The sequence below is a fragment of the Oncorhynchus kisutch genome, linkage group LG5, assembly GCF_002021735.2.
Source record: "Oncorhynchus kisutch isolate 150728-3 linkage group LG5, Okis_V2, whole genome shotgun sequence".
In the NCBI taxonomy this organism is placed as follows: domain Eukaryota; kingdom Metazoa; phylum Chordata; class Actinopteri; order Salmoniformes; family Salmonidae; genus Oncorhynchus; species Oncorhynchus kisutch.
The window spans coordinates 53,366,334-53,379,426 of record NC_034178.2 but is presented as its reverse complement, the minus strand read 5'-3'; the positions used below and the strand labels follow the sequence as shown (position 1 = coordinate 53,379,426).

At 45.4% G+C, this 13,093-nt stretch overlaps 1 protein-coding gene across 4 annotated transcripts in view; it reads left to right on the top strand.

Moving 5' to 3' along the window:
* LOC109891598 (citron Rho-interacting kinase) overlaps nt 1–13,093 on the top strand; it is a 56,981-nt gene that overhangs the window by 35,098 nt on the left and 8,790 nt on the right. For 2 of the 4 annotated variants that reach the window (XM_031825395.1, XM_031825394.1), the window contains 14 exons: nt 1,603–1,740; nt 2,900–3,080; nt 7,020–7,111; nt 7,289–7,393; nt 7,710–7,879; nt 8,251–8,295; nt 8,848–8,928; nt 9,140–9,275; nt 9,553–9,692; nt 9,925–10,126; nt 10,282–10,410; nt 10,601–10,681; nt 10,813–10,891; nt 10,989–11,159. In XM_031825395.1, coding sequence (XP_031681255.1) covers nt 1,603–1,740; nt 2,900–3,080; nt 7,020–7,111; nt 7,289–7,393; nt 7,710–7,879; nt 8,251–8,295; nt 8,848–8,928; nt 9,140–9,275; nt 9,553–9,692; nt 9,925–10,126; nt 10,282–10,410; nt 10,601–10,681; nt 10,813–10,891; nt 10,989–11,159 — 1,750 coding nt within the window. The remainder of the gene's footprint in view (nt 1–1,602; nt 1,741–2,899; nt 3,081–7,019; nt 7,112–7,288; nt 7,394–7,709; nt 7,880–8,250; nt 8,296–8,847; nt 8,929–9,139; nt 9,276–9,552; nt 9,693–9,924; nt 10,127–10,281; nt 10,411–10,600; nt 10,682–10,812; nt 10,892–10,988; nt 11,160–13,093) is intronic. The other 2 variants (XM_031825397.1, XM_031825396.1) reach the window with 1 other exon arrangement.

Genomic DNA, 13,093 nt, shown 5'->3' with positions numbered 1-13,093 from the left:
GAACCTTTTGAGGATCTCAGGACCCATGCCAAATCTTTTTAGTTTCCTGAGGGGGGATAGGCTTTGTCGTGCCCTCTTCACTACTGTCTTGGTGTGTTTGGACCATTCCCAATACCCCATAATGTCAAAGTGAAAACAGGATTTTAGCAATGTTAGCAATTTTCTATATAAAAATTAAAAATACCTAATTTACATGAGTATTCAGACCCTTTGCTTTGAGACTCGAAATTCAAATCAGGTGCTTCCTGTTTCCATTGATCATCCTTGATGTTTCTAGAACTTGATTGGAGTCCACCTCTGGTAATTTCAATTGATTGGACATGTGCATGGTTGACAGTGCATGTCAGAGCAAAAACCAAGCCATGAGGTCCAAGGAATTGTCCGTTGAACTCCGAGACAGGATTGTGTCGAGGCACAGTCCTTGGGAAGGGTATCAAAAACTTTCTGCATCATTGAAGTTCCCCAAGAACACAGTGGCCTCCATCATTCTTAAATGGAAGAAGTTTGGAAACACCAAGACTCTTCCTCGAACTGGCTGCCCGACCAAACAGAGCAATCAGGGTGGAAGTTCCGTGGTCAGGGAGGTTACCAAGAACACGTCACTCTGACAGAGCTCCAGAGTTCCTCTGTGGAAATGGGAGAACCTTCCAGAAGGACAACCATATCTGCAGTACTCCACCAATCAGGTCTTTATGGTAGAGTGGCCAGACGGAAGCCACTCCTCAACAAAAGGCACATGACCGCCTGCTTGGACTTTGCTAAAAGGCACCTAAAGGACTCTCAGACCATGAGAAACCAGATTCTCTCATCTGATGAAATCAAGATTGAAATCTTCGGCCTGAATGCCAAGCTTCACATCTGGAGGAAACCTGGCGCCATCCATATGGAGAAGAATGGTGCTGGCATCATCATGCTGTGGGGATGTTTTTCAGAAGCAGGGACTGGGAGACTAATCAGGATTGAGGGAAAGATGAACGGAGCAAAGTACAGAGAGATCCTTGATGAAAACTTGCTCCAGAGTGCTCAGGACCTACGACTGGGGCGAAGGTTCCCCTTCCAACAGGACAATGACCCTAAGCACAAAGCCAAGACAACACAGGAGTGGCTTTGGAACAAGTTTTTGAATGTCCTTGAGTGGCCCAGCCAGAGCCCATTCAAACATCTCTGGAGAGACCTGAAAATAGCTGTGCAGCGACGCCCCCCATTCAACCTGACAGAGCTTGAGAGGATCTGCAGAGAAGAATGGGAGAAACTTCACAAGTTCAGGTGTGCAAAGCCAGTAGTGTCGTACCCAAGAAGACAGTACTGAGTAAAGGGTCTGAATACTTATGGGATATTTCATTTTTTGATTTTTGATTAAAAACCTTTTTTTAATGAAAACCTGTTTTTGCTTTGTCATTATGGGGTATTGTGTCTAGATTGATGAGGGTGAAAAAACTATTGAATCCATTTTAGAATAAGGCTGCAACGTAACAAAATTTGGAAAAAGTCAAGGGGCCTGAATACTTTCCGAATTCACTGTATGTGCAAGACCACTGCAAACTCATTCATTCTAGTTTTCACAAATTTTCACTCTATTTTTCTCCCTCCATCTTGTTGTAGAGTATGGGCGTCGTGTGAAGGAGAGGATGCACAGCAACATACCCCATCGTTTCAACTTCGGACTCAACATGAGGGCCACCAAGTGTGCTGTCTGCTTGGACACCGTGCACTTTGGACGGCAGGCCGCCACCTGCCTAGGTTAGTAGGTCCTACTGTACTGCACTGCCTTTCTTCCTCATCACTGTTGTGGTAGCACTGCTGTTGAACTCATGAGCAATGTCCCAGACCACTGCATTATGTTCATTACCAGGGCTCCAGACTGTGTCTACCTGCCCAGATACCTCTTTTGCTTTGGCTTGCTGATGTTTTGATCGAGCCACGCTCTCCTTTCTTGGGGAACAAAAATGCTCCCAGAGAAAGAAAGGTGTTCTGATTGTATAACATTTTGAAATCCAATTGCTGGAGAGAGGAGGTTCTCAGCTTTTTGTAGCTATAATTTCAGTTTTTTAACTCTGTGCTGATTAGCAACTATTTTACAACTGAAATATTTGATTTAGCTTTGAGACACAGAGCGCGCAAAATTATTATGTGCATTGGCCATTGTGATTGCATAGATCTCATTGGGCCGTAGGCTACAACTGCAAAAAAAATTGGGACATTACATTTACTTTTAGATTAATACATGGCTACTAACAGTGGGTATTATATTTGGAGTTAGTGATTGAGCGATTGATGTGTTTTGAGTTTCCACTTACTCGAGTGATGAATTGGCCCCAAATAAATTAGCCTATGATATTTGTGCAGGCAAATTCATCTCTATTGAACAAAATCAAAAAGGTAACACTAAATTATAACAAAAGCCTAATTGTCAACCCAAGATGACAATCACTGGATTAGGAACCAAATTTAAGTATTTAGAATCACAACATGAAAAGATGATGAAACAACCTATTTCTTGAATACAATCTCAGTAGTCTATAAAAAAATATGTAATAAAGCACAGTGAATGACTTTCTAAAATGATATTTAAAAAAATCACAATATGTGTGACGCTGCGCAAAAAAATTGGTGAGACCAAATAATGGGCTGGTGCCACCAACCAGTGCCACCAGGGGGAAACGTTAGTCTGGAGCCCATACTGTATTTCAACTTTTTCTTGAAATCAAACTTTTCTAGCTTGTGGTCCTTATTTTCTATAAAAAATGTTTTAATTATACCTGACACTTGTATACAGGTATGAAGATAAAATGGATTGACAACACAACTTCTCAGAGTACTTGTTTTCAGCCACCATAACTCTAAAATCAATCCTACAGAATGAATGCCTTTTCTTCTCTCTCTTCCTGGTCTACTGTAGAGTGCCACACCCTGTGCCACCCCAAGTGCTCGCCCTGCCTCCCTGCCACGTGCGGCCTGCCGGCGGAGTATGCTACCCACTTTTCAGAGGTGTTGTGTCGGGAGAAGGCCAACTCCCCTCCCCTGCAGCTCAAAGAGGCTGCTGGCCATGTACGCCTGGAGGGCTGGATGAAACAACCCAGGTCTGTGTACTTATATTTGTCATGGTTCCACCTGTCACCAGAGGGCGACAGAGACCATCCTAGAGCCAATTATGACAGTCAGGTGTGTTATATTACTCATTATGATTTCCCTCTCAAAAGAGATGTGTTTTCTGTTTATCTTTGCAAAAGCTAGAATTGTTTAACGTGTGCGTTCGTTTCCTGAGTGAGTTTGCGAGACTTAGTGTTTGTTGTTTTTTCAAGTGTACTGTGATCCTGCGGATACCGTTTCTCAGTAAAGTATTATGTTTATCCTTAACCTCCCTTTGGTAGGGGGCAGTATTTTCACATCCGGATGTAAAGCGTGCCCAAAGTCAACTGCCTGTTACTCAGGCCCAGAAGCTAGGATACGCATATAATTGGTAGATTTGGATAGGAAACACTCTAAAGTTTCTAAACCCCCTCCCCCTAAAAAAAGCCTACCACTGTTTTCAATGGCTGTCACTGTTATTATAAGGCGAAATCCTCCCAGATTGCAGTTCCTAGGGCTTCCACTAGATGTCAACAGTCTTTAGAAAGAGTTTCATGCTAGTTTTTGGAAAAATGAGCCAGAAATTGTAGTTTTTCTAGGTGGCTCCCATTTTAGCTGTAGTGTTTCCAAGCGTGTGGAAGAGAGCGCGTTCTTTGGTATTTTTCTCCGGTAAAGACAATAACGATTCTCCTTCTTAAATTGAATTGTTTATTTACTTATTAGGGTACCTATGGTTTGATTATAAATGTTGTTTAAATTGTTTGGAAAAGTTTATTAGTAACCAAAAAGAAAGGAGGACCAAGGCACTCTTGATATAATTAATTTAAATGCCTTTATTAGTATGGCATGTTCAATAGAAACAACGTTTTTTTTAAACCGACACATTTTGGCAGCATGGCCTTTGTCAGGGGGTACGCAAAAAGGAAAACAATCTCCTCTTTTGAACATCTTTTCCAATTAGCCCTAATTGGAAGAGGGAGTGATTACAAAATGGATTGGACACACCTAGTAAGCAATACTATACACATTAAAAGGTGAAATACTGTAGCTCATAAAAATACAACTCCAAGCTAGAAGTATCAGAACACTAACAGGTAGTTCTAACCTTAAATATGACTGGGACAAGTGTCAAGAATAAGAAAGCAATATATTCCATAGTACACTAGAACACAGCAAAACATGAACAACAGTCTAACCATAGCTGAGGGCAAATTAAGCAAAATGTCCACTAGATGACAGCAAATGGACCCATCACGACCCTACAGGAAGGGTGAGAAATCCATATATTCATTTAAACCCCCCTATCCACATCGATGGAACAGTACTGGAGAGGGTAGTAAGTTTTAAGTTCCTCGGCATACACATCACAGACAAACTGAATTGGTCCACTCACACAGACAGCATCGTGAAGAAGGCTCAGCAGCGCCTCTTCAACCTCAGGAGGCTGAAGAAATTCAGCTTGCCACCAAAAGCACAGATGCACAATCGAGAGCATCCTGGCGGGCTGTATCACCGCCTGGTACGGCAACTGCTCCGCCCACAACCGTAAGGCTCTCCAGAGGGTAGTGAGGTCTGCACAACGCATCACCGGGGGCAAACTACCTGCCCTCCAGGACACCTACACCACCCGATGTTACAGGAAGGCCATAAAGATCATCAAGGACAACAACCACCCGAGCCACTGCCTGTTCACCCCGCTATCATCCAGAAGGCGAGGTCAGTACAGGTGCATCAAAGCTGGGACCGAGAGACTGAAAAACAGCTTCTATCTCAAGGCCATCAGACTGTTAAACAGCCACCACTAACATTGAGTGGCTGCTGCCAACACACTGACTCAACTCCAGCCACTTTAATAATGGGAATTGATGGGAAATGATGTAAAATATATCACTAGCCACTTTAAACAATGCTACCTAATATAATGTTTACATACCCTACATTATTCATCTCATATGTATACGTATATACTGTACTCTATGTCATCTACTGCATCTTTATGTAATACATGTATCACTAGCCACTTTAACTATGCCACTTTGTTTACATACTCATCTCATATGTATATACTGTACTCGATACCATCTACTGTATCTTTCCTAAGCTGCTCTGTACCATCACTCATTCATATATCTTTATGTACATATTCTTTATCCCCTTACACTGTGTATAAGACAGTAGTTTTTTTGTTGTTGGAATTGTTAGTTAGATTACTTGTTGGATTATTACTGCATTGTCGGAACTAGAAGCACAAGCATTTCGCTACACTCGCATTAACATCTGCTAACCATGTGTATGTGACAAATAAAATTTGATTTGATTTTGATTTTAACCAGGGTATTTAGTGGCCTGTAGTTTGTAAATCCCAAAACTTTCCCTTTGGTTTAACTGTTTAAGACGGTCCCCTTTTCTAATAGAGGCCGGAATATGATCAATACCCATAGCTTGTAGGGAGGCAGGGTTGCCATGGTGTAGGGACTTGTAGTGCTTAGCCATGGGGTAGTCTTCATTGCCCGTATGGCGTATTGTGTTCCGCTAAGCGGTCTTGAAGGCGTCTCTTTGTCCGTCCAATGTAGAACACCTTGCACTGTGGACATTCCAATCTATAGATGACATGAGTGGTTTTACAGTTAATGAAATGCTTGACGTAATACTCCATTTAGGAAACTGTGTCAACAAAATACTTCTTCTGAGCAATATTACTGCAATGGTTGCAATGGTTACGTTTAAAGGAGCCCTTGGGTTTGTGGTCAAGCCAAGTTTTTTGAGAGTCACCTGGAAGATGACTGTGGACTAATTTGTCATTTAGGGTAGGACATCTCTTAAAGCTTATGACTGGTGGCTCAGGAAAGACTTGGCGTAGTAGAGTATCACTTTGGGTGATTCCCCAATTATTTTTAATGATTATTTTAATGCTCTCTGCTTCAGTGCTGTATTTTGTAACAAAATACACTCTCTCTGATGTATCACGAGGCTCTCCCCTTCGCAACAAGTTCTCTCTGTCCAATTTCGCGTTCAGCGATTTCACCGGATGTTGGCCAGGTGGGACGTTACCGTAAAAAGTGCCCATAAGAAGTTAACCACTGATTCCTCGTCTGGTCTCTTCTCTGCACCTGGGTCCAACCTTACCCAGTCACTGCAAGCTTCTGCCTGAACATGGACACAACAGAGATCCCCCAGATCACGAATGTTGTAACCCACCAAGGAGCACTGCTGGGGCGGCAGCATGAACAACTCTTCCAAATATCAGAGACCCTCCGGGCACTTACCGACTCCCTCCAACCAGAGTCGAACCTTAACCCAGGAAGAGCCAATACCCAAGTATCATTGCCCAGTGCTACAGGCGTCGCCATAGTTCCTCCAGGGAACCTGAACCAGGAACACAAGATCCCAGCCGCCGAGCGGTACGACGGCCACCCAGGAGGATGCAAGGGGTTCCTCGCTCAGTGTTCTCTGTGCGTGCTACAGTCCTCCTCGTTCCACACCGATTGGACCATGATTGCCTACATCTGGACAGACCATCCTAGGGACAATTATGACAGTCAGATGTGTTCTATTGCTCATTACGATTTCCCCTTTAAAAGAGGTGTGTTTTCTGTTTCTCTTTGCAGAAGCTTGAATTGTTTACTGTGTGAGTTCATTTCCTGAGTGAGTTTGCGAGACTTTTTTCAAGTGTACTGTTTATCCTTAACCACTGATTCCTTGTCTGGTCTCCTCTGCACCTGGGTCCAACCTTACCACTTCACAATAGTAACCACTTTATTATGGACATTCTTCTGTTTACCTTTATGTAGAGCACTTTGAGAATTTCTTATAAAGCCCTTTTTAAACTAAACGTGTTTTTCCTTCCCTACTCCTCCTCTTCCTCCTTGGGCATGAGCTCTGGGTATGGCGCTTCACAGGGAAAATGTAACACCTGTGAATATTCTGGTTCATAGTGTGTGTGTCTGCAGGAACTCCAGGCGGGGCCAGCAAGGCTGGGAGAGGAAGTATGTGGTGCTGGATGGGACCAAGGTGTCCATCTATGACTCTGAACCCAGAGAAGGTACTGCTCCTTGACTGGACTCTCCTTTTGTGTTTATTCAACAGACTGTTTTGACAATGTTTTCATGACCATGGTCTGCTGGGACTTGTCCAATAGGAAATGATAATTATTTGTTTAGCATTGCAAAAAGTTTTGCTGCGGTTTTCTCTAATGAATATGACCCTGGTGTGTTACCAGACTCTCTGAAGCCAGAGGAGGAGTTTGAACTGTGTCTCCCTGACGGAGAGGTGACTATCCATGGAGCTGTGGGAGCCTCGGAGCTCATCAACACGGCTAAGTCAGGTACAGTTACAGTGCGCCTGTCTAAGGAGGAGTAGGGAAGGAAAAATAAGTTTAGTTTAAAAAGGGCTTTAGAAGAAATTCTCAAAGTGCTGGTACAGGTTGTGTTGGTACGGGTCCACCTGTCTCAACTTCTGTTTTTTGCAAAATTCCGCCATCTGGAACATACAAAGTTAATGGTCCTGACATTAAACCTAACAAAAGTTATAGATGACTCCTCCAGATATTACTCATTTAAGTAGCTTAATCAGGTGTGGGTGTGTGATCAAGTCATGTTTCTTCAATCTGTCATCTTGTTGTGTTGATACTCTTTGTGCAGATATCCCATACATCCTAAAGCTGGAGTCTCACCCCCACACCACCTGTTGGCCTGGCCAGTCCCTATACTTCATGGCTCCCAGCTTCCCAGACAAGCAGCGCTGGGTGGCTGTCCTGGAGTCAGTTGTAGCTGGCAGCAGGGGCTCCAAGGACAAGGTTGAGGCTGACGTGGTGAGTGTGTGTCTGTGCATATCTCAAGAGCCATCTTCAATCTCTAGTCAGTTGATATTTGAAGTATTGTTGTAACTTTTAATGTTTCCATCTGAGTTCTCCTGCTAGTGCAGTAGAGTTTATAAATGAACCACACTCAAACATGAAAGAGCAAGACTTTCTTGGTGTTTGCTGGAGAGTAGGGTCAGGTGTATTCACACTCAATAGTCTCTTTCTCTCCTCTTCCCACCCCTTTCCCTCTCTTTTTGTCTGCATGTTGTCCCTCTACTATCTGTGTTTGTTGTCAATGATTTTTATGTATGAATACATATTTTATGCATATTTTACACTGTATGTGTAAATATACTGAGGTGTTGTTGACCACACTGTAGACAGCTGTTCCTAAAAAACAGAAGAACCTCTCCCCATTGGTCCAGGTAAAGATCTGCATGAGCCTGCCTTATGCTTGGGCCAACAGAGCATGCAGACACACACTTACTGTATACATGTACAGACATATCCAAGCACACAAACTACACGTCACTATCACGCATACAGTAAATGCAAACATACACTCTCATGCCCTGAAAGGCAGCCACATGCCCACACATGCAGCACTCATGCAGCGCCTGTATGTGAGATGGCACTGTTGTGCAGCTTTGTCCCCTGGCTTCATGCATGCACTTCCATGTTAAAGGTCATGTACTCTACGCCCCACCAATGCAGCCCAACGATTTATCAATTGGCTTCGTCTATTGTTTAGGGATTGATAGATTCACCATCCATTGCTATGTCTTTATAGTTGTTTCAAGTGTCTGTTGTTAATTTAGATTAATTTTTTTATTTTCCTCCCAAGTGTCCATATCCAGCAGCTAACAGTCATGTCTGTGTTGTCACCTGCTCTGTCCTGGCACACTCTTGCCTCTTGTCACAGCCATTGTGCATATAACCTGCTGACCTGTTGCTTTCCCTCTCCTATATGATGACAGAAACTTCTAGGGAATTCTCTGCTGAAGCTGGAGGGAGACGACCGGCTGGATATTAACTGCACCCTGCCCCTCACCGACCAGGTAGGACCTGCAACTAAACCATGCTACGGCCTTGAGGTATACCTTTTATCATGGATGGAATAATACTTGGCGATCTAAATAGATCACTCACAAGAATGTGAAAGAAACATGGCTTTATTTGCTCAATTCTCAACAGCAAAATATGTATGCGATGGGTTATGTTGCTATTTCCCCATTCGAACTGTGTGGCCTTCTCTCTCGCTCTCCATAGATAGTGTTGGTGGGCTCTGAGGAGGGCCTGTATGCCCTGAACGTCATTAAGAACAGTCTGACTCACATCCCCGGCCTGGCCTCCGTCTTCCAGATCCGGATCCTCAAGGAGCACGACAAGCTGCTCATAATTACTGGTCAGTGTTTGGGACAAACTGTGTCCAGGCAAGGTTGCTGTAGCATGCAAGCGTAGTTCACCGAAACAGTTACAGTATATTAATACCACGATTATAGAGAATGTTAATACAGTGTAATATCTGTTTATTATCCCATCTGTTATTGTGTGTGGGAGGGAGTATGCAGTTTGTACTGTAGGTGTTTGTGCTTACTGTAAAAGTACTTTGTGACAACTGCTGATGCAAAAAGGCTTTATAAATAAATGAATGATTATGTCTATACCATGGTCTGGTCCAGGAGAGGAGCGGGCTCTGTGTCTGGTGGAGATCAAGAAGGTGAAGCAGTCACTGTCTCAGTCCCACCTCCCGGCCCAGCCAGATCTCAGCCCATACATCTTTGAGACGGTCAAGGGATGCCACCTCTTCTCCTCTGGCAAGGTGTGAGCCACCAATTTCCGTTTCTCTTCATGGATTGTTTTCACCTTATCGAAATAGAACGCAACATTGTTTTCTGTTAAAATAATGAGTCATAGTCATAGCGCATAGCAAATTATTCACACCTTTTGATAATGCATTAAGATGTCTGTTAAATTCCTTGACACTGTAGACACAACTGATTGATCTCTGGAGTGATTGTTGTCTGACTGTTTTGCTTTTGTCCCTTGTGCAGATTGAGAATGGCACGTGTATATGTGCAGCCATGCCCAACAAGATCACCATACTGCGCTACAACGACAACCTCAATAAGTTCTGTATCAAGAAGGAGATTGAGACGTCAGAACCCTGCAGCTGTATCCACTTCACAGGCTACAGCATCATCATCGGCACCAACAAGTTCTACGAGATCGAGATGAAGCAGTACATGCTGGAAGGTTAGTCAATGACTCCTCACACAGGATGCAAGTTAATGGTAGACACTTATCTCGGGTTAAATGGACTGAAACAGGAAAGGACTACCTGGACTTGTCCAAAAATACATTTTTGTATCGTTGGTTGATTGATTGGTGTGGGGACCTCTCTCTTGCAGAGTTCCTGGATAAGAATGATGTGACGTTGGCCTCGGCCATCTTTGCAGCCTCCTCCCACAGTTTCCCCATCTCCATCATCCAGGTCACCCAGGCACCGCAGAAAGACGAGTACCTGCTCTGCTTCCACGGTCAGACAGATGTTTCTTTCACATTCACATTGTATAGGCCGTGTGTGTGTTTGTGTGTGTGCGCGGCTGGTTGTGAGAGAGGGAGAGTTTCTGCTGTCATTATGATTAGTGAAAGTGCTACTACCAATTTCCACACAGTTTACCTGCAAGAATGATTGCTAATTTCTGCTTGTGGTGATTCAATGTCCAGAGTTTGGGGTGTTTGTGGACGAGCATGGCCGCAGGAGTCGAAGTGAAGACATCCAATGGAGCTGTTTGCCTCTCTCATTTGGTAAGTCAAATAATGTTTTACCACTATAAGGATCATCTCGGAAGGATTGAAGCATTGCCATTTAGAAAAGTGTTATAAGACATTATAAGGGCTCATACATGCTTATAACACAGTGCTTCTCTCCATTTCAGCCTACAGAGAACCCTACCTGTTTGTGACCTATTTCAACTCGTTGGATGTGATTGAGGTCCAGGGCCACTCTGCTCTAGGGTAATACCACCTCCCTGATCCTTTAGTTTACTGAAACCCTGAATGAGTTAGCATAACATTGTACGATTTTTCAATGGGGGTATTGTGTCTTGTTCAGGGCCCACTCGTACGCTCACCTCGACATCCCCAACCCGCGCTACCTGGGCCCAGCCATCTCCTCCGGGGCCATTTACCTGGCTTCATCCTACCAGAACAAGCTTCGGGTCATCTGCTGTAAGGGGAACCTGGGACAGGAGGGGGAGCTGCAGAGGAATGGCTCTGGACGCAGGTACATGGCTCTTACTTTTTCTTATTTATTTCTCTCTTTCACTCACTCATTCCTCCCCAATGCTGAGCGATAAACTGAAATGTTGGTACAAATGTTTTGTTTTTTAAACAACCAATTGACAGACCTTTGTTGAATTATTTGAATTCCATCTCCTTCGTTTTTTTCCTGTGAGCTCAATGCGCACATTGCTTAATTTCTAGAGAAAAATCAGATCAAGCCCGAACTATGCGATGTACTAAGGAGTTGTAGTTTCCAACAGGACAAAATTCTACATAGTTTAGTTCAGAAAACATGGTAATTACTAAATCCATTGCGCGCCAGTATGTTTCTTTTACACCTGCTACATAAGGTTAGTGTCGGGCAGACACAAGAGAGAAGACTGAGTGATCAAGAGGGATAGAAAGCAGTTGCTTGAGGAGGTACAGTATCTGTACCTGACAATACATGATTGATAGTTTGTATTTGTAACGGATGTCTTCGGGAGAAAGAGAGGAGGACAAAAGCGCAGCGTGGTAAGTGTTCAGTGCTTTCTCTAATTAAAATCATCATGAACACTGAATCAAAACAATAAACGATGACGTGAATTTACAAAACCGAAACAGTACCATGTGGCCCAAACAATCACACGGAAACAAACACCCACAAACCAAAAGTGAAACCCAGGCTACATAAGTATGATTCTCAATCAGAGACAACTAACGACACCTGCCTCTGATTGAGAACCATACTAGGCCGAACACAAAAATCAACATAGAAAAACAAACAGACTGCCCACTCCAACTCACGCCCTGACCATACTAAAACAAAGAATAAAATAACAGAACTATGGTCAGAACGTGACAGTACCCCCCCCAACGGTGCGGACTCCGGCCGCAAAACCTGAACTATAGGGGAGGGTCTGGGTGGGCGTCTGTCCACGGTGGCGGCTCTGGCGCGGGACGTGGAGCTCACTTCACCATAGTTTTTGTCCGCCTCCTCAATCGCTCCCGTGGCCTCTTATGAGCGGCGACCCTCGCCACCGACCTCGGACTGGGGACCCTTGCCACGGGTCCCGAATGGACGGGAGATTCCGGCAGAGCCGGACAGGCGGGAGACTCCAGCAGCGGGAGACCCCGGCAGCGGGAGACTCCGGCAGCGCCGGAGTGAAGGGCGATTCTGGCATCGCCTGGCTGACTGACGGCCCTGGCGGCTCCTGGCTGACTGGGGGCTCCTGGCTGGCGGCTCCTGGCTGGCTGGCGGCTCTGGCGGCTCCTGGCTGACTGGCGGCTCTGGCGGCTCAGGACAGACCGGGAGACTCTGCCGGATCAGGACAGACGGGAGACTCTGGCGGCTCAGGAAAGACGGGAGCACCTGTAGGAAGAAGACGGAGAGACAGCCTGGTGCGGGGGCCTGCCACCGGAGAGCTGGTGCGTGGAGGTGGCACCGGATAGACCGTACCGTGCAGGCGCACTGGAGCTCTTGAGCACCGAGCCTGCCCAACCTTACCTGGTTGAATGCTCCCCGTAGCCAGGCCAGTGCGGCGAGGTGGAATAGCCCGCACTGGGCTGTGTCCTGGCGAACCGGGGACACCATGCGTAAGGCTGGTGCCATGTACTCCGGCCCGAGGAGACGCACTGGAGACCAGATGCATAGAGCCGGCTTCATGGCACCTGGCTCGATGCCCACTCTAGCCCGGCCGATACGAGGAGCTGGAATGTACCGCACCGGGCTATACACACGCACCGGGGACACCGTGCGCTCCACCGCATAACAAGGTGCCTGTCCGGGTCCCTCTCGCTCTCTGGTAAGCACGGGAAGTTGGCGCAGGTCTCCTACCTGACTTCGCCACACTCCCCATGTGGTCCACCCCCAAGACATTTTTGGGGCTGCCTCTCGGGCTTCCAGCCGCGCTGCCATGCTGCCTCCTCATACCGGCGCCTCCCTGCTTTCGCTGC